The 20,095-nt window shown below is 41.9% G+C and overlaps 1 protein-coding gene across 2 annotated transcripts; it reads right to left on the bottom strand.

Moving 5' to 3' along the window:
- Positions 1-355: 355 nt before the first annotated feature.
- tnfrsf11a (tumor necrosis factor receptor superfamily, member 11a, NFKB activator) lies at positions 356-19,780 on the bottom strand. 2 transcript variants are annotated; one of them, XM_020470761.2, is made up of 9 exons: positions 19,465-19,780; positions 9,793-9,868; positions 9,316-9,441; positions 9,005-9,154; positions 8,742-8,826; positions 8,212-8,399; positions 7,738-7,787; positions 6,709-7,642; positions 356-2,497 (listed from the first exon to the last, which is right to left on the bottom strand). In XM_020470761.2, the coding sequence occupies exons 1-9, from the start codon at positions 19,537-19,539 to the stop codon at positions 2,184-2,186; spliced, it is 1,998 nt and encodes a 665-aa protein (XP_020326350.1). In that variant the 5' UTR covers positions 19,540-19,780; the 3' UTR covers positions 356-2,183. The 2 variants fall into 2 exon arrangements, with proteins under 2 accessions (XP_020326350.1, XP_031652402.1); XM_031796542.1 differs by lacking the exon at positions 19,465-19,780 and adding an exon at positions 12,945-13,094.
- Between the last annotated feature and the right edge of the window lie 315 nt (positions 19,781-20,095).

Below are 20,095 nucleotides of genomic sequence, written 5' to 3'. Positions count from 1 at the left end.
ACACTTGCACGCAAACACAAACGACCCAAACCAGGCCCTAAATCAGCATCTCCAGCCCTTCTCATGTGGTTTTAGAGAAAATAGCCCTATCCTAGATGCTACGCAAGCTAAACGTGGCCAATGCTACGTTGGTCCTATACTGCCAGCCATCTTGTGTGACAATGAAATACTGTCAGTCTGTCTGTCTGCATTGGGACAGTGACAGAAACTGAAGCCCGGCCACATGTGTAATTAGCTCTGTTTTCACAGTCATTATGGCTCAGAGAGAAGATAAATAACTTCATTGTAATGACCAGATAGCAGACAGTAAACCATGGAATAACGGTACGGCTGCTGTCACAAAAAAAACACTCGATTTGAATCAAAACAGTTCTGTCATTTATTGAAATTTGAATCAATATTTATAGTTTATTTACAGACAAGTTTTCACCTTCAACTCTTGAAAGCTTTATTTGATTGGTTAGCTATTCAATAGCTGGTCTTAGACTTGGACTTGTAGACTAACTGTGTGAGCTGGTTTTCATTTCAACACAGCCTGGTCTAATAGAATAGACGTAACATAGTAAATGTAAATCCGAGACACTAGCATTAGTATATGTTACGTTTGGTATGGTTACAAAAGACAGAAGTTTACTTAAGGCAAAAAGTAAAGGACAGGGGGGACAGGTGGGCGTATAATGCAAACATTATCGAATCGTATCACAGACAATTTTAGCTAATTATCTACTTTAACTACTTACTACTTTTTAGCTACTTTGCAACTACTTAGCATGTTAGCTAACCCTTCCCCTAACCTTACACTTTTTAGCTAACCCGAACTCAAAACTCTTTTAGCTAAACCCAACCCTTTAACCTGCTATCCTTAACCCCTAGCATAACTAACGTTTGCCAGCTAGCTAACGTTAGCCTCCTACCCACCTAGCTAACGTTAGCCTCAACAAATTGGAATTCGTAACATACTGTATCATACATTTTTCAAATTCGTAACATATTATACAATTTGGATTTCGTAACATATCATATGAAATGGATGATGGGCATCCTCAAATGAATACATACCATATGAAACATAACATATGACACTAAATGTGAGTGTCTCTGATTTAAATATTGAATAATACAAAATGCTCGGAGACACTATGTTGTTCAACCAGGTAAAGTCTTAAAGCTGCAATATGTAACTTTTTGGGCGACCCAACCAAATTCACATAGAAACGGGAGTTATCGATCGGTCATTATCATTCAAAGCAAAGAAGCAGTAGATATGTTCTATATGCACTATTTCTATGCGTTCTGTTCTGAAGTTTAGTTTTTTGCGTCTTTTACTTAAATCTTTTTACACCAGCTTCAAACAGCTGAAAATACAACATTTTTGATTACGGTAAATATATTTCCCAGCGATTTAGATGCTACAATGATTCTCTACACTAGACATGCTTGTTTTGTCACAGACTGAAATTAGGCAAACTATTCGATTTTAGTAACCACGAAATGGCGGAGTGATTTCTGCATAGTGCAGTCTTTATTCTCTTTGGGTCAACACAATTGATTAAGGTGGATGAATCCCGGGTGTCCTGCTGTCCATAAGACTGTGTTAGCCCTCTGAGCTAAAGCTAACACAAGTATTTTCAGAGAAGGTTACTCATCACACGAGTGTGGATCACTGATCCACTTCCATGGTTTTTGTAGTACGACAATAAGGCTTTCGTTCCAAATATTTCTTCATTAGTTCAACATCAAAAATATTTTAGAAAATAAACACATTTACATGTATAGTATATAGCTCAACAAATGCATAGCATTTTTCTTAACAACAAACCGCACTCGTGGTGCTCTGAGAAGAAATCAACACCAAGGATAACAACAAGAAGGGAGTCAAACTCATGGACTTGATTTCAGTTGTCCAGCTCTTTTAGATCAGTAAGAATGAAAGAAAGGAGACAATGAAGTAAAGGAGGCTTCATGAGACTATTGAGACAGCCATGAGGTCCAGATGAGGAACACAGTCCTCCAGGTTCCAGTTCTAAGTCTATGGCACAGTTCCAATTCCTAGCACCTACCCAGGAAGACTATGGACTATTGTTTCAAGTAGGTCGTAGCAATAGGTTTTGAAGTGTCAACAAGTCTGTGGCTTCACTCCTCTCTTTATGGTACACTATCCACAATTTTCTTGTCTCACTTCATCAGTCACTGGGCAACTCATCAGTCACTTCCTGAACTGGCAGGTTGTCATCCTGCTGTGGGGGGTTATGGGTAATGGAGTTCCTTGGAGAAGGTGGAGGTGAATGACCAACACTTTTGGAGGAGGCAGAACTCTGGAACAACGGAGCTCTCTCATTGGCCTGTTCCTGGACGGGGATTCCGAATGCATCATCTGGCCCTTCCTCCTCGTTGCCTAGCGACGTCTGGCTGACGTAGACGACGATGACATCAGCGCTGAAGTTCATAACCTGACCGCTGGAGATGAAGGTGGTGTTATTGTTCCCCGTCACCTGACCTGGCAGAGAGAGAGTAGAGAGAGAGTAGAGGTAGAGAGAGTAGAGGGTAGAGAGAGAGAGAGAGAGAGAGAGAGAGAGAGAGAGAGAGAGAGAGTAGAGAGAGTAGAGAAAAGGAGAGGGAGAGAGAAAGAGAGACAGAGAATTAAGGGGTCAGTTTAGCCAGTTAGCCTAGTTAAGAGTCTTGCCATTGTGGTCTCTTTCCCAAAATGGTATCAGGTTTAATTTCACTGCCAGAGGTTAAGGGACATAACCAACCAACGCAGAGAACCAAACCTCTTTTGAAACGTGTACAGAGGCCAATGTATGTTATGGTTGTGTAATTATGCAGTAACACACACAAACACAGGATCCTCTAAAGCTGTGATATAAAACTAAAATGTTTATGTTAGGGGCGACCTCAGATGACTAATAGCGAGTAGGAGTGATGATGACCGTGCACAGTAACCATAGAAAGACTGTGGTCGGCTGCGGTTGCTTTGACCATAGTCCTGGTCAAGGACATCATAAACATATAATTTAACATCAGGGTTTCAGTGTGACCAGCAGTTTTCATTCTATGTGAAAATGTCAAACTTTATTCAAGCTGCCATTTAGACGTATAGTTTGTCATAACATTATTACAGACAACATGTCCATCTCACTGCTGAAATAGAATTACTGTTATTCAAGCTGGCATTTAGACGTATAGTTTGTCATAACATTATTACAGACAACATGTCCATCTCACTGCTGAAATAGAATTACTGTTATTCAAGCTGGCATTTAGACGTATAGTTTGTCATAACATTATTACAGACAACATGTCCATCTCACTGCTGAAATAGAATTACTGTTATTCAAGCTGGCATTTAGACGCTTGTATCGTAAGCAACTTACAGCTAATGTATTATCAAACCCACAACTTGTGAGAAGCACGATGCTCCAACCAACTGAGCCATCGGAACAACTCTGGCGTTTGCATTCAAATCAAGAGGAACAAACTGCCATCTTATTTCCATGTTAGTAGTTCACACCGCTGATGGTATTTATAAACACAACTGGAAAACTACAGAAGTCCATGTCTGTTCCTGTCTGCTGCCCATTTCAACACCCCCCCCCCCCCCCCCCCTCTCTCATATTCCCATGTTAACTCTGTAGAGGTGCAATGAGACAGTCACTCCTCACACCTCATTTACACGAATGCACGCGCACATGCACACAAACACACACCATAACATAGTATGTGTCAGTGTCTAGAATCCCATCTGAAATCATTTACTGGCACTGGAATACCAGTCTGGCCAGCCTGGTGTAAAAATGTCATTTCACCACCATCACTAAAACAAACAAACCCCCTGGTGTCTCTGTTTACAGCAGACTGTCTACAGTTTAACTACCCTAGGAGGGCAGATAACATCAAGTATGAGAGGGAAATAATGGAACAGACGTAAACTGAGTGTGAAACTTGCTCTGCATCTCATTCTAGTCTAAAGTGGCTTCCTCTCCTCATCTCCTTTCCTTCTGGAGCTGATGTAGTCATGGGGAACACCTGTCTTCGCTTCGCTCGCTATACTACTTTCACCTATCGTGCAGGTCTATGTCCAGGAGACACAAGGACTATTGAGATGCAGCCCGTCTCACCGAGGTGTGATCCCATAATTCAGTTGTTCCCAAACTGAGAGGTGCGTAATAGTAGTGCATCATCAGTTCCTCTTGTCATATCAGTCAGTAATACCTTAGAGAGCTATAGTAACTTTTTATAACTTATAACTTTAGAACTTGTCAGACATTTCCAGATCATCTAGCCTGTCAGCTAAAGCTTTTTTATTTGGGTTTTTTAGCCCATAGATATTGTTCACATTTTTTTGCCACTCAAATAGCACATGAACACACATTAGACATGGCAAAACATATAGAATTGCAAGAAGATTTGCTTTTAAACTGTCAAATGTTCTCTGCATCCCATGACAAAATGTGTAGAATTGCAGAAAATAAGCTTTAAACCTGCAAAATTCTCTCCACCAACAAGAGGGGTGTGAACAGTTTGTGTCATGAACAGTGCTTGTGCTCATAGAAATAGATGTGGCGTGTGCGCGCGCAGGGGTGTGTGGGATGTTCCCCAATGCTTCAAGGGGGGCCCTGAGTGAAAAGGTTTGGGAGCCCCCGCCATAATTAACCTCTCTGAGCGGGAAGTCCAGTTAATGACATGTTATTACTGCATTATGAGAAATGTGGTTTATTTACTTACTGCTGCTTTGGGGCATAATTAAAGTATACAGTGATCAACGAGAGTCTGAAAGTGTGTGAGTCTGGGTATTACTCAAGGGATGTTTATTCAGAGCACATCTTGTTTCAATTAGACCTGTAGTCACTTTGCAAAACCCTGTAGAACTCTGGAACTGGGTGAACAGGAGTGTTGTGGTGGGCAGAGCTCACACTCAGAGAGCTAAACACACACACACACACACACGTTACAGCACGGTGTAATCACTGGCTCATCACACACACATTCCCCTTCCTACTGTGTGTGGTCTTTAAAACAAGCCAACAGTGTACAATATTAGTAGGAAACCAATATACTTATTTTGGAGGAGCAACAATGTGAAAAGATATTTCTGAAATCTCAGTTACAGTCCTAGCCAAAACAATGTACAATAACCCAGATCCAATAACCCAGGAGAAACACCAGTGGATGTATTTATCTTTCCTCTTTAACAATGGTTGGAATGTATAATGACATGTGTACAGTGTCTTCAGAAAGTATTCACACCCCTTTAGTTCTTCTACATTTTGTTGCATTACAGCCGGAATTTAAAATGGACTAAATTGAGATTTTCTGTCACTGGTCTACACACAGTACCCCAAAATGTAAAAGTGGAATTTTGTTTGCAGAACATTTTAGAAATGAATAAAAAATGAAAAGCTTAAATGTCTTGAGTCAATAACTATTCAACCCTTTTGTTGTTATGGCAAGCCTAAATAAGCTCAGGAATACAAATGTGCATAACAAATCGCATGGACTCATTCCGCGTTCAATAATATGGTTAACATTATTTTAGAATGACTACCCCTCTCTGTACCCCACACATACAATGATCTGTAAAGTCCCTTCATCGAGTAGTGAATTTCAAGCACAGATTCAACCACAAAGACCAGTGAGGTTTTTCAATGCCTTGCAAAGAAGGGCATCGATTGGTAGATGTGTAAAATTTAAAAAAAGATGACACTGATATCCCTTAGTGAATCATGGCAAAGTTATTAATTAGGCTTTGGATGGTTTATCAATACACCCAGTCACTACAAAGATACAGGCGTCCTTCAAAACTCAGTTTCCGGGAAGGATGGCAACTGCTCAGGGATTTTCACCATGAGGCCAATGGTGATTTTAAAACTGAGGTTGGATCAACAACATTGTGGTAACTCCACAATACTAACCTAAATGGCAGAGTGAAAAGTAGGAAGCCTGTACAGAACACAAATATTCCAAAACATGGAATATGTGAAGAGTACCCCTCTTCATATTTTTAAGCACAGTGGTGGCTGCATCATGTTATGGGTATGCTTGTCAATGGCAAGGACTAGGGAGATTCCTAGGATAAAAAAATAAAACAAATAAACAGAATACAGCTATAAGCACAGGCAAAATCCTAGAGGATAACCTGGTTCAGTCTGCTGGCTAACATACACTGGGAGACAAATTCACCTTTCAGCAGGACAATAACCTAAAACAAGGCCAAATCTATACTGGAGTTCCTTACCAAGACGCATTGAATGTTCCTGAGTGGCCTAGTTACAAATTTTACTTAAATCTATGGTAAGACTTGAAAATGTCTGTCTAGCAATGATCAACAATCAACTTGACAGAGCTTGAAGAATTTAAAAAAGAATAACTGGGCAAATATTGTACAATCCAGGTGTGCACAGCTTTTAGAGACTTGCCCAAAAAGCCTCGCAGCTGTGCTTACAAAGTATTGACTCAGGAGTGTGAATAATTATGTAAATTTGTTATTTCTTTATTGGATTTTCAATACATTTGCAAACAGTACTAAAAACATGTTTTACTTTGTCATTATGAGGTATTGTGTGTAGGTGGGTGAGAATTTTTCTAAATATTTAATCCATTTTGAATTCAGGCTGTAACACAATAAAATGTGGACCAAGTCAAGGGATATGAATACTGTATTTAGCCTTTTTCTTGTAAAAAAGTGTGGCACTGCTGTGCAGTATCTACCTGAGGTGAGTGCTGGTTCCGCAAGTTGGCTCTGGATACAATCAGGGGCACACTCCAGCTCCGAGCCCCCAGATAAGAGCTTGTTTCCTCCACTGCCCCTCCAGGAAAGTCCCTGGTCTGGCTCACTGCTGGAGGCCTCAGAGCTTAGCTTGGACTGCTGGTCTCCCACGGTTACAGAGGGGTCAGGAGAGGTTATGGAGGTTGAAGTGGGTGTGGTGTCTGTGGTGGGGGTGGAGCTTATGCTAGAGTTCAGTCTGTATAGCCCATCCACTTTCCTCTGTGAGCTGTCAATCAGCTGAGCTTTGACCTCTGACCTGGCTGGGGTCAGTGGCAGGTAGAGGTCACATGACCGCATGACAGGGGAAAGGGGGGAGGAGGTGGGAGAGAGGGAGTAGGGGGAGGTATTACAGCTCATCTCAGAGCTCTTCCCTTGCAAGCCCTCAACCATCTTGGCCCTCTCCCTCCCTCTATCTTTCCTTTCATCCTTCTTTCCATCCCTGCTCTCCCCATCTCCTCCACAGGAGCAGGTCCCGAGGGTTCCAGGGTTGACGGCCTGACTACAGTCTTCATTCTCTCCTACCTCTAAAGGTTCCCTCACAGACAACACACACACACAGGAGCCAGCCCACAGTGGAGACACACACACACCCTCTGATACACCCTCCTCACACACAGCCTCCTCAGAAACCTCCTCCGCCTCCCCTGACCCCTCACTTCCCATCCCCTCATCCTCCTCCTCCCTCCTCTCCTCCTTCATCTCTTTAATGGGTGGTAGTTTGACCCGGTCACCAGGTATGGCTGTAGGACAGGTGTGTAGAGTTTCTGAGGGGGTGTCAGCAAGGACAATCAGACAGGTTTTCTCACACAGGGTGCAGTTCTGCCCCCCTACCCCACCTCCTTCATCCCCACTGTGGTAGAGAGGGGCCAGAGTCTCCTGGAGAGAAACACAAACAGATAGGTTAGTCTGAGAGCCATTGAATGTTTTATTTAGTCTACTGTTTATGCATGTCATCAAAAAGTCTACCCTACCTGCTGTATCCGGGTCCTTTTCAGATTCTGGACACATAATCGCAAATTCACTGTAAAACATAAGAGGATGACAGTCATTCATTTCAGATACATTTTATGCCAAGGAATATATCTATTAAAAAAATGATTCCTTCAAGAATATTGTCCTCTGCAACAAATTCAACCTGGGTAGACATAATATAGCAAATGTAAATCTGTCTCCCACCATTTAGTATCATATGCTACGTTTAGTATGGTATGTATTAATTTATGGATGTCCATCATCCATTTAGTATCATATGCTACGTTTAGTATGGTATGTATTAATTCATGGATGTTGTCTGTGATGAGATTCAAACACAAAACCTTCGGGTTGCTAGATGTTCACAGTATACGCCCACCTATCCACCCGACCGTGGGTGTCCAGGATTTACGTTTACTATGTTACCTCTAGTCTATGAGACACGGCGGACAAATGTAATCTCTCTCGGGTACCTGAGAGTAGTTTGAGTTTGTCCTTGTAGCAGAAGAGCAGGAGGATGAGGAGACAGAGGACAGTGATGACTGACAGAATACACACTAGGACCCAGGAGGAGGTAGAGGAACCAGAGAGATGGGGTCCACAGACAGCATCAGTCTGGTCGCTCCCGGTCTTTTTGTCACTCTTCCCCAGGCCTTTACAACTGAAAGGAGAAAACACCCAAGGACACATGGTGATTATTTCTGTGTTATAGCAATTCAGGCATTCTCTCTCTTCTTTCTTTCCCTCTCTCGCTCTGCTCTCTTTCTCTCCTTCCCTCCCCCTCTGATCTCTTGGTTGACCACAGAGTCAGGCAGTGCTAGAAGCTGCTCTGTGTTCCAGTGGAAGTGGTGCAGCATTAGTCAGAACAGTGCTGTGGTGGAGCTTTGAGTGCCTGTAGAACCCTGTTCCTGCCTCACTGAATGGGACACACTGGACTGAAGAGGAGCGCCCAGGGGAAAAGACATTGTATGAAGGGACACGGTATAGGTGTGTGTTAACTCACTTGGTCCACTGTCTGCATGGTTCTATAGAGGTGTTGGGAGAGAAATATCCTCTCTTGCACGCAACACAAGTTCTCCTGCCCGCCTCTGAGTTTAAAACACACATGACAGAGAAGAGTGAAAAACTGGACTGCTAACAACAGTGGCAACACAGAAGTGTGTGTGTGTGCCTGCCTGTGTGTGTATATGTATGCCAGCATGTGTGTGTGTGTCCACGCTCGCGTGTGTGTGCATGTTCATGTCTGCGTGTGTATGTCTCTCTCACCAGTGTCAGTCTCCAGTCCATATCCTGGTCCACAGGTAGGAATCTTCTCACAGAACTCACAGTTGATAGGAGAACACTCTAGACCAGGTTGACATTGACAGGGTACCGCAGCCTGGGGGTTACTGGGCCTCTCACGATTAAAACCTTTACCTGGGTTTCACAAACAGGTCAGGGGTTAGTGGTTAACCAAAGCAAACACCACAGACATCAGCATCTCTAAAAGCCTTTGCTAAAATGTATAGAAAACAAAGCTTCAACAGTAGACTTAAAGTCATCCTTCCAACTAGACTAGACTCCAGTCACCTACTGACCTGTGTCACAGAACTTCTGTGGCAGACACTTGGTCTCGTTGGTCCAGTCAGGCTGGTACTCATCACGACCACACTGACGACACTTGGTGTCAGAGTACCCAGAACACTCTGCAAACACATAGGAGCCTGGGGGGTGGGGAAGAGCGAGAGGGTTAGACTGGCCACAGGTTAATACACCAACGTTGCAGTGATCTGCTGAGGTAAGAGAAAGAGGAAGAGGCTAAAATAGATACATTTCCGTTACGCTTAGAGATGGACAGTTATTTGGGGATTAGGGTGTGTGCACATGTGTATGTATTGCAGCAAGTCAGTTCCTCTTTCACATCCTTCCTCATTTATTTTCAGGGAAAATGAAACATGGCAGTTTCTTTCTTCCATGCATATGACGGCTCTCTGCTAAAGCCCAGACAACTGGTTCTGTAGAGTGGTCATATTGGGTGTTAATGGCCATTCATGTATTTCTCTGGTTTAGTTTACCTGGTTCACACCTCCTGCAGCATCTCTTGTCTTTGAGGTACTGCTGCTGGGTACAGGTGGGTCTGGAGAGGGCTCTCTGGAAGACAAAACACAAACCACTATGGCCAATCTGGTTGTGTCAAGGCCTAAAACAATTATTGGCAGGTGACAGTAAATTTAAACAAAATGTCATTCATTAATTTGTTTATTCACCGTACAAAAAGAAAACTGCATGGGGAAAAATCTGGTTAAAAAGGGTGGTTCATGTCTGGACATGTGAAAAATGACACGTGTGAACATTTGTCACGTGAAAGTTCTGAATCTATTTTCACATGTGAAACCGCTAATTTCACACGTGAATATGCAATTGACATGTGAGGTGAAAACGGGTTATTCCCCTCACATATAAAAAGTGGACTTCAAGACATGTGAACAACTGACTTCACGTGTCTCTTTTCTTATGTGAACATTTCTGCTCAGCATGTGAAAACAGCTACTTCACATGTGAAAACAGCTACTTCACATGTGAAAACAGCTACTTCACATGTGAAAACAGCTACTTCACATGTGAAAATGCTCATTTATCATGTGTGTTGTTTGTAAGGGTCATTCATGAATTTGTAGACATGAGATATAAGTCTATCAATACGACTAAACAGTGGTTGTTGGAGGAAAAGAGAAGAGGATTGCCCAAGACAGAAAGAAACAGAAAACCCCCAACCCCTCAAGGCATTCCACTGCAAACATTCTCACATTCTCACTGTCAACAGAATGCATTTTGGAATGAAACATTACTGGAATAAAACTTTGTTCTAATGATTTGATTCCAAACGGTTCTAACGACCAAGCCCTTTTAAACAAGACCATAAAATACAAATAGTGCCCACTTCAGCAGAGCATACTGGCATTGTAGTAGTCACCAGAGTGGATACTTGGCTGTGGAGGGAGGGTGGTCGCCTCAGTGGCTCGTTGAAGCTTGGTGTACAGATGTAGGATCTTAATTTGATCACCCTGTTGCAGGATAACTTTCCAGTTAAATTTGAAATTTGTAGTGTACAGTGCATTCGGAATGTATTCAGACCCCTTCTATTTTGTTACATTACAACCTTATTCTAAAATGGATTAAATAAACAAATGTCCTCAATCTACACACAATACCCAATAATGACAAAAATGTATTTTTTGGCCAATTTTAAAAAAATAAACAGAAACAGTTTATTTACATTTACATAAGTATTCAGACCCTTTGCTACGAGACTCTAAATGTAGCTCAGGTGCATCCTGTTTTCACTGAGGTGTTTCCACAACTTGATTGGAGTCCATCGGTGGAAAATTAAATTGATTGGGCATGATTTGGAAAGGCACACACCTGTCTATACAAGGTCCCACAGTTGACAGTGCATGTCAGAGAAAAAACCAAGCCATGAGGTCGAAGGAATTTTCTGTAGAGCTTCAAGACAGGATTGTGCTGAGGCACAGATCTGGGGAAGGGTACCAAAACATTTCTGCAGCATTGAAGGTCCCCAAAAACACAGTGGCCTCCATCATTCTTAAATGGAAGAAGTTTGGAACCACCAAGACTCTTCCTAGAGCTGGCCGCCCGGCCAAACTGAACAATCGAGGGAAAAGGGCCTTGGTCAGGGGAGGTGACCTATAACTCGATGGTCACTCTGACAGAGCTCCAGAGTTCCTCTGTGGAGATGGGAGAATCTTCCAAAAGGCCAAACATCTCTGCAGAACTACACCAGTCAGGGCTTTATGGTAGAGTGGCTAGACGGAAGCCACTCGTTAGTAAAAGGCACATGACAGCCGGCTTGTAGTTTGCCAAAAGGCACCTAAAGGACTCTCAGACCATGAGAAACAAGATTCTCTGTACTGATGAAACCAAGATTGAACTCTTTGCTTCAAGTCCGGAGGAAACCTGGCAACATCCCTATGGTGAAGCATGGTGGTGGCAGCATCATGCTGTGGGGATGTTTTTCAGTGGCAAGGACTGGGAAAGTAGTCAGGATCGAGGGAAAGATGAATATAGCAAAGTACAAAGAGACCCTTGATGAAAACCTGCTCCAGAGCGCACAGGACCTCAGACTGTGGTGAAGGTTCACCTTCCAACAAGACTAAGCACACAGCCAAGACAACACAAGAGTGGCTTCTGAATGTCCTTGAGTGGCCCAGCCAGAGCTCAGACTTGAACTCAATCGAACATCTTTGTGAAGAGAAGTGAAGAGTGAAGAGACCTGAAAATAGCTGTGCAGCGACGCTCCCCATCCAACCTGACAGAGCTTGAGAGGATCTGCAGAGAAGAATGGGAGAAACCCCCCAAATACAGGTGTGTCAAGCTTGTAGCGTCATACCCAAGAAGAATCAAGAATGTAATCGCAAGATTAAGATCCTACAGCTGTGTAATAGACACTTAAAACATGAGTTTCTCTCTACTGTGAACACTGATCGTGCTGTGGTCTACCCACCCACTGCTGTTGGCAGGGGTTCAATGGTAAGCTAATACAATACCCCTCACCACAAACACACATATGCATGTACCTCCCCAGCCAGTGTTCTGAATTACAGAATAATACTGTTATGAGAGAAAATATGCTGAACCAAAAGTTTCTTTGTGAAGGAATAGAACTAACAAAAACACCTAATTCTCCATTTATATAAACCTTCAAACACCACAAGCACAGAGTGCTTCTGCCTAGTATTACTAACCCCATCCTAAAGAATCTTACAGTAGCTCTACTTCACTGTCACATGGCACAACTCTTGCCTCTCTCCATCCCTCCCTCTGCTGTCTGTGCCCCTATGCCAGCTCTGTCCCCCAATCACAGACTACAGAAACTCATCTAAAGCTTCGCATTCAGGTTTTTCTTGTTACCCACCAAGTAAAAAAAAAAAAAAATGTCTGTAGCCACGTCTTAAGCTTCAACCCAGAACAAACAAGCTTTCTGCGACCAACCCTTTAAAAACCTCCACTGATACGGTTTTAGTCTGTGTGTCTGTGGTGCCAGAGATCCCAACCAGTTGAATTACTTCCACAGTGTCTCACATCAGTCATTGTTTTGCTTTAAATGATGAATGCCACTCATAGTTGTGACCACAGTCATAATGAGCAACATGTGTTAGAGGAGACAAGCTGACTGAGATCAGAGCAATGCTGCCATGCATCAACTTACAGCTGTTGGAGAAGGACACATTTCCCATATATCGAAGAAGAAGGTGGGTGAGTAATGGAGCAGTAGTTCCGATGGCTCAGCATGGTGCTGGAAACACTATAGTTGTGGGTTTGATTCCTGGATGGGCCATATATAGATCGGTCCTCTGGACCCCAAGGGCTGCATGTTTTGGTTTTTGTCCTAGCACTACACAGCTGATTCAGATCAACTAATCATCAACCTTCGATCATTTGAAACAGCTGTGTAGTGTTAGCAAAAACCAAAACGTGCATGCCTTGGGGTCCCGAGAACCCAGTTTTGGAAACGCTGCCTTACCGTATAACTGTCATGGATCAATGTTTCAGAGATGAGGGAAGGGTATGCAGGAAGGAGGTGAGGGAATAAGTCATGTTGAGACTATTGACACCCAACCGTGACAGACAGTATTGCTCAGTGACAGATTTGGGTCGAAAGGGGGCAGGAAACCAAAAGAATGCTGGGAATCGTATTTCAGTTTCCTCTGCCTCCGAACATCAGGCCATAATTGAGACGTTGCTGCAATATGTTTTAATTCATTAAATATATAAGAGCATGGCTGGATCCACCCTAAATGATTACAGGCTAAACTAGAGAAAGGCCAGGATGTTACATAGGCACCTCTAACCTCCATCCATTCTTATTTTATCTGAAGTGCAACTACAGTCAGTTCTGTTACATGCAAACATTGGTTCCCAAACTGTTTGTGTGTGTGCTGTGAACCATCACAAGCTTTAAAAGACGAGATAGAGATATACAACGTAGAACAACAAATAATGCATGCAGAGCAGAATTAGGCTGATACCCGCTAATTATCGAAATCCAGAAAACAGCCGTTAAATTCTACAACCACCTAAAAGGTAGCGATTCCGAAATATTCCATAAAGCCATCACCTACAGAGAGATGAACCTGCAGAACAGTCCCCTAAGCAAGCTGGTCCTGTGGGCTCGGTTCACAAACACACCCCACAGAGCCCCAGGACAGCAACACAATTAGACCCAACCAAATCATGAGAAAACAAAAAGATAATTACTTGACACATTGGAAAGAATTAACAGAAAAACAGAGCAAACTAGAATGATATTTGGCCCTAAACAGAGTACACAGTGGCAGAAAACCTGACCACTGTGACTGACCCAAGCTCTAGTTGTCACAAATCTCACCGAAGATGGTGCCTCTTCCTGTTCGGGCGGCGCTCGGCGGTCGTCGTCGCCAGTCTATTAGCTGCCATCGATTCCCTTTCAGTTTGTTTCTGTTTATTGGGTTTAATTGAGTACACCTGTTTTGAGTTAGTGTTTGTTTGTAGGCTATTTAAGAGCACTAGGCCCGCTGGGTATTTGTGCGGGCTTGTTCTCTGTTATTTGGTGTTGGTGTATTAGAGTGATCTATATTTTTCTGGACAGTTTTAGTCCTTTGTATTTTGGACGGGTTGTTTCATGCGCCCTTGTGTTTTGCATGTCCGTGTCTCCACTGTCTTTGGAATAAAATATCCACGTACGGAATTACCTGCTCTCTGCGCTTGACTCCTCCACTCACCATTCATAGAAGTCGTAACACTAGTGACACCCCATCCCGGATCCGGGAGCGTAATCATCGACTGACACTAATTATCATAATGCAACGGACATAAATATTACTAGACAATATTCCTATTCATGAAAATCACAAGTGAAATATATTGAGACACAGCTTAGCCTTTTGTTAATCACCCTGTCATCTCAGATTTTCAAAATATGCTTTACAGCCAAAGCAAGACAAGCATTTGTGTAAGTTTATCGATAGCCTAGCATAGCATTATGTCCAGCTAGCAGCAGGTAACTTGGTCACGAAAATCAGAAAAGCAGTCAAATTAAATCGTTTACCTTTGATGAGCTTCGGATGTTTTCACTCACGAAACTCCCAGTTAGATAGCCAATGTTCCTTTTTTCCAAAAATATTATTTTTGTAGGCGAAATAGCTCCGTTTGTTCTTCACGTTTGGCTGAGAAATCGACCGGAAATTTCGGTCACGACAACACCGAAAAATATTCCAAATTAGCTCCATAATATCGACAGAAACATGGCAAACGTTGTTTATAATCAATCCTCAAGGTGTTTTTCAAATATCTATTCGATAATATATCCACCGGGACAACTGGTTTTTCAGTAGGATCGATTGGAAAAATGGTTACCTCTGTATTTTACGCGAGAATCACTCTGAGAGACATCAGGTGACCACTTACACCCATGTAGCCGCTTACGGGTATTCTTCAACATAAAGGCGTAAAACTACGTCACAATGCTGTTGACACCTTGGGGAATACGTAGAAAAAGTAATCTGGTTGATAGCCCATTCACTGCTCAATAGGGACGCATTGGAACGCAGAGCTTTCAAAACATGAGGCACTTCCGGATCGGATTTTTCTCAGGCTTTCGCCTGCAATATCAGTTCTGTTATACTCACAGACAATATTTTTACAGTTTGGGAAACTTTAGAGTGTTTTCTATCCTAAGCTGTCAATTATATGCATATTCTAGCATCTTGTCCTGACAAAATATCCCATTTACTTTGGGAATGTTATTTTTCCAAAAAAGAAAATACTGCCCCCTAGGCACAAGAGGTTATTAAGGAAAGCTTTGACTATGTACAGACTCAGTGAGCCTTGCTATTGAGAAAGGCCGCCGTAGGCAGACATGGCTCTCAAGAGGAGAGAGGCTTATGTGCACACTGCCCACAAAATGAGATGGAAACTGAACTGCACTTCCTAACCTCCTGCCTAATGTATGACCATATTAGAGACACATTATTTCATCAGAATACACAGATCCAAAGAATTCGAAAACAAACACGATTTTGATAAACTCCCATATCTACTGGGTGAAATACCACAGTGTGCCATCACCACAGCAAGATTTGTGACATGTTGCCACAAGAAAAGGTCAACCAGTGAAGAACAAACACCATTGTAAATACAACCCATATTTATGTTTATTTATTTTTGTACTTTCATCATTTGTACATCGTTACAACACTGTATATATACATAATATGACATTTGTAATGTCTTTATTATTTTGGAACTTCTGTGAGTGTAATGTTTCCTGTTCATTTTTATTGGTCATTTCACTTTTGTATATTATCTCCTTCACTTGCTTTGGTAATGTTAACATATGTTTCCCATGCCAAAAGCCCCTTGAATTGAAATAGAGAGAGAGAAAGGAAGAGAGTGCATGATAGAGAGAAACCTGGCTCTCAAGAGAAGACAGGCTAGGTGCACACTGCCCACAAAACGAGGTAAAAACTGAGCTGCACTTCCTAACCTCCTGCCAAATGTATGACCATATTAGAGGCACATATTTCCCTCAGGTTACATAGACCCACAAAGAATTTGAACACAAATCCAATTTTGATAAATTTGCATATCCATTAGATGCAATACCACACAGTGTGCCATCACAGCAGCAAGATGTGTGACCTGTTGCCACAAGAAAAGGGCAACCATATATTTATGTTTATTTTTCCCCCCTTTGTAGTTTAACTATTTGCACATCGTTACAACATTGTACATAGCCATAATATGACTTTTGAAATGTCTCTATTCCTTTGAAACTTTTGTGAGTTTAATGTTTACTGTTCATTTTTATTGTTTATTTCACTTTTGTTTATCATCTATTTCACTTGATTTGGCAATGTAAACATATGTTTCCCATGCCAATAAAGCTATTTGAATTTAAATGAATTCAGAGTGAGATGGAGAGAGAGAGAGAGAGAGAGAGAGAGAGAGAGAGAGAGGGGGAGAGAGAGATAGAGAGAGAGATGAGTGACTGACTGAGTGTGAATGTGTGAATGAGTGAGTGAGATAGAAGACTAGAGAAAGAGCGTGTGACAGTTCTCACAACCAGTAGCACCTGTAAAATACTATCTTTATTTGTTTGTAAATAGGGGGGGGGGGGGGGGGCACTGCAATCCCTGATCCCATCATCTTCTCTGACATGAGATACATTCCACTCTTTCTCAGATTTGCATAACCGCCACCCCAAACTCTGACACCAGGCCAAGAACAACCTCTCCCACATTAATGATTTAACACCTGGGTATTTGTAGACTACAGATTAAAATCTAGGTACTCTGTGAATTATTGCATGATAATCTCATGTCCATTCATGTTACTACCAAGGGATATAAATGATATGTAATGACTTATGAACAGTTTACTTATGGTTAACATATGTAACAATGGTTTATAGCCCTTTATAAACAGATCTCCATCTAAAGTACTGTCTGCCGCTGGATGTGGGCTGTAGTAGACTGTATGTCTGTCTGTCTGTCATCGAAGCACCACCACAACGCTTTATATTTTACAACGACCTCCTTCGTCAGCTGCTCTTTACCACGCGCGAGGTTCCAATAAATCACGTTTTGCGGGGGAAGTTGTGAAGCACCAGGGAAACTGTGAAGCATGCTGTACCCTATTGCGTGATTGTGTTTATGAGTCTGTTATTAAAGAATGTGAAACAATGTGTATGTTTAATGCTTTTCATTAAATCATGTACGGCTATACTTATTGTTTTTAAATGATTAAAGGAATGGAAACTCAGTTAAACGTGTCATGAGGCTGATGGCTAAAAAAACAGTCTGTACTATATCTAGATTCTACAATATATTTTCACTTTTAAGAATGTATTTTCTCCCCAAATAGAAGCTATATTCATCACGGTCCACAACTTGGTTGGTTTCTTCGTCTGTCACTCTCTCAGGTTAAGACTTGTCCTACAGGAGTGAGAATGAGGCAACACCTGGGCTCGTCCAGTTAGTACAGTTAGTATAGTTGTAGACACTTAGCGTTTAGATACTGTAGACACTTAGCGTTTAGATACTGTAGACACTTGGCGTTTAGATACTGTAGACACTTGGCGTTTAGATACTGTAGACACTTAGCGTTTAGATACTGTAGACACTTAGCGTTTAGATACTGTAGACACTTGGCGTTTAGATACTGTAGACACTTAGCGTTTAGATACTGTAGACACTTGGCGTTTGCCTGCACATTAGACAAAACATAAATTACTAAATGAATACTAGTGTTTGGTATTGCATAAAATACCGACAATTGTCTCGCATAAGAAGAGAGTCATTACAATAGAAAATATGACTAGAAATGTATGTTTTGATAACAACGAGCATTGCCATTAAAAAGATGGACATGTGCAACTCAGTGAAAATCGTATATAGTTGAGGACAAATAGACTGAAATAAAAAAACGTTTGGTGATCACTTGTGTTTAAATTCCAACTGCACAGGACCCCTCTCACTTCAAAGTCAAAAAATTTAATGGACTAAATGATTCACGCACTCCACTGTAAAGTGCAAGGTTGCCCAATACTGGACTAAAGGAGCCTAAAGTTACTCTTTATTTTCCAAGAAACTTACCTGTTTTGTTTAGAGGCGAATTGCCTCTGGCAGCTAAAACAGCCAAATTCTCCATCTAAACTTGAATCGATTCTCAATTGTAGTAAGGTTCTAGAAACACAAAGCCCTTTACTTTCATATCAGATCAAAATAATTTAACAAATGCAAAATACACACTTACTGCCCACTGTTTTAACACAGTTTTAGACAACAGCATTTTTCAGTGACAACACTTTTGTGGCATGTCCGACTTCCTCACAGGTATTTGGAAACGCAGATAGTCCTAGCTAATTAGTACAGGTAGTCCACTCTGTCTTCCCTCTTTTTTCAGTAAACAAGCGCTGTAACATGGGAATATGGCCATGTGGGAACCTTAACCCTATACAGGTGTGTAGTAATTTAAGCTTTTTTGAATTATTATTATTTCTGGCTGATATGAAAGACATGTTCCTTACGTTTCCAAAACAGTACCGCAAGCAATGCGTGTTAACGTTTAGATCAAGTGTCCGGGCTCTTAAAAAACTTAACTGGCCAGAAGATACCTTAATCAATTAGGTGCTAAAGGTAGTTTGTGTATATGAATGGGGTAAGTGCAAAGGTACCAATGTACATGAAAGCATTTCTCAGGTCCTGCATTTCTCAATGGAATAACTGACATGCAACATATTGCTCAGACAGTTGCAACACCAGCCCGTAGGATGGGGAGAAAGACGGAAGAGAACACGTCCTAAATCCCCTAGACAAACCCACATGATCCTGATTTACAGTAACAAGACAAACGCCCCCACAACACATTGGAGCCTAAACGCGAACGTCCGGTAAAAACAACCTTAAGCAAGAATGCATCCAGCTGTCCTTTACAGTTTACAGGGAACGGTAGAGGGCCAGGGGTGCTTGGTCACGACCCAAACATAAATGTTTCCACTTGATGCTCAAGCATGTCTGTTTTCTACCAACTCTTCCAGAGCAATAACAATGGCTAGATGAAGACCTACTCTAGATATAGAGAAAACTCTATACATCCTTTAAATAAAACTATTTAAAATAAAATAAACTATCTATATAAAGCACTTTTTTTATGTATTCAATTCGTTTTTTGAGTAGCCTATGACTTACCTGTGCGCACAGATTGAGAACCAGATGGGTGACCCAGCCTTGAAATATCCAACTGGCAGGGAAGTGAACTCTCATCTCTCCTCCTTAGAGACACAAATCAGAGTAGACAAGAAATCCAATTGTCTTGTGCAGATTTAGGATGGTCGATAGCAAAGGAACCGGTACGGTTTTGTCGGTAATTATAGGGATTTTGGGGGATACAGTGTGCAGCCTCCAGACCAGTCTGGCATTCTCGCTTCGCATGCCCGGTAATGCACGCTCTGCTTTCCTCTAGTATCACCCACGCGCTCTAGAGTGAGCAGCCTCTGGTGAAAACACAGTAAATTTACTAGCACTACCGGAGAGAGAGTTGGGGAAGATCCCGCCCCTCTGACCTTCTCCTCCAATGGGTTTTGAGGAGACGAGGAGAGACAGCATGCAATTAAGATTCTCTCATAGTCTAAACTCCTCCCTCCCCATTGAATAAAATAATCCGTGTGTGTTGATTGCCTCAGACATATTGTAAAAGTTCAATGGTTTGAGTCTCACACCTAAAGTAGACCCTAATGTTGTTTCACAATGTAAATTAACCCATATAATCAATTGAAATAAACATAATTGTATAAATCTGGTCTGTCTCTTCCTCTCCACT

The sequence above is a fragment of the Oncorhynchus kisutch genome, linkage group LG18, assembly GCF_002021735.2.
Source record: "Oncorhynchus kisutch isolate 150728-3 linkage group LG18, Okis_V2, whole genome shotgun sequence".
Classification (NCBI taxonomy): domain Eukaryota; kingdom Metazoa; phylum Chordata; class Actinopteri; order Salmoniformes; family Salmonidae; genus Oncorhynchus; species Oncorhynchus kisutch.
Note: the sequence above shows the minus strand (reverse complement) of the source record. Positions and strands in the feature narration are given on the sequence as shown.

Excerpts from the sequence above, each read along its gene's own strand:
- tnfrsf11a (XM_020470761.2), bottom strand. The coding sequence starts at position 19,539 with ATGAGAGTTCACTTCCCTGCCAGTTGGATATTTCAAGGCTGGGTCACC. Across the intron at positions 9,442-9,792 it reads CTGCAGGAGGTGTGAACCAG|GCTCCTATGTGTTTGCAGAG; the intron begins GTAAACTAAACC and ends CCCACCCCCCAG. Across the intron at positions 7,788-8,211 it reads CAAACTCAAACTACTCTCAG|TGAATTTGCGATTATGTGTC; the intron begins GTACCCGAGAGA and ends TATGTTTTACAG.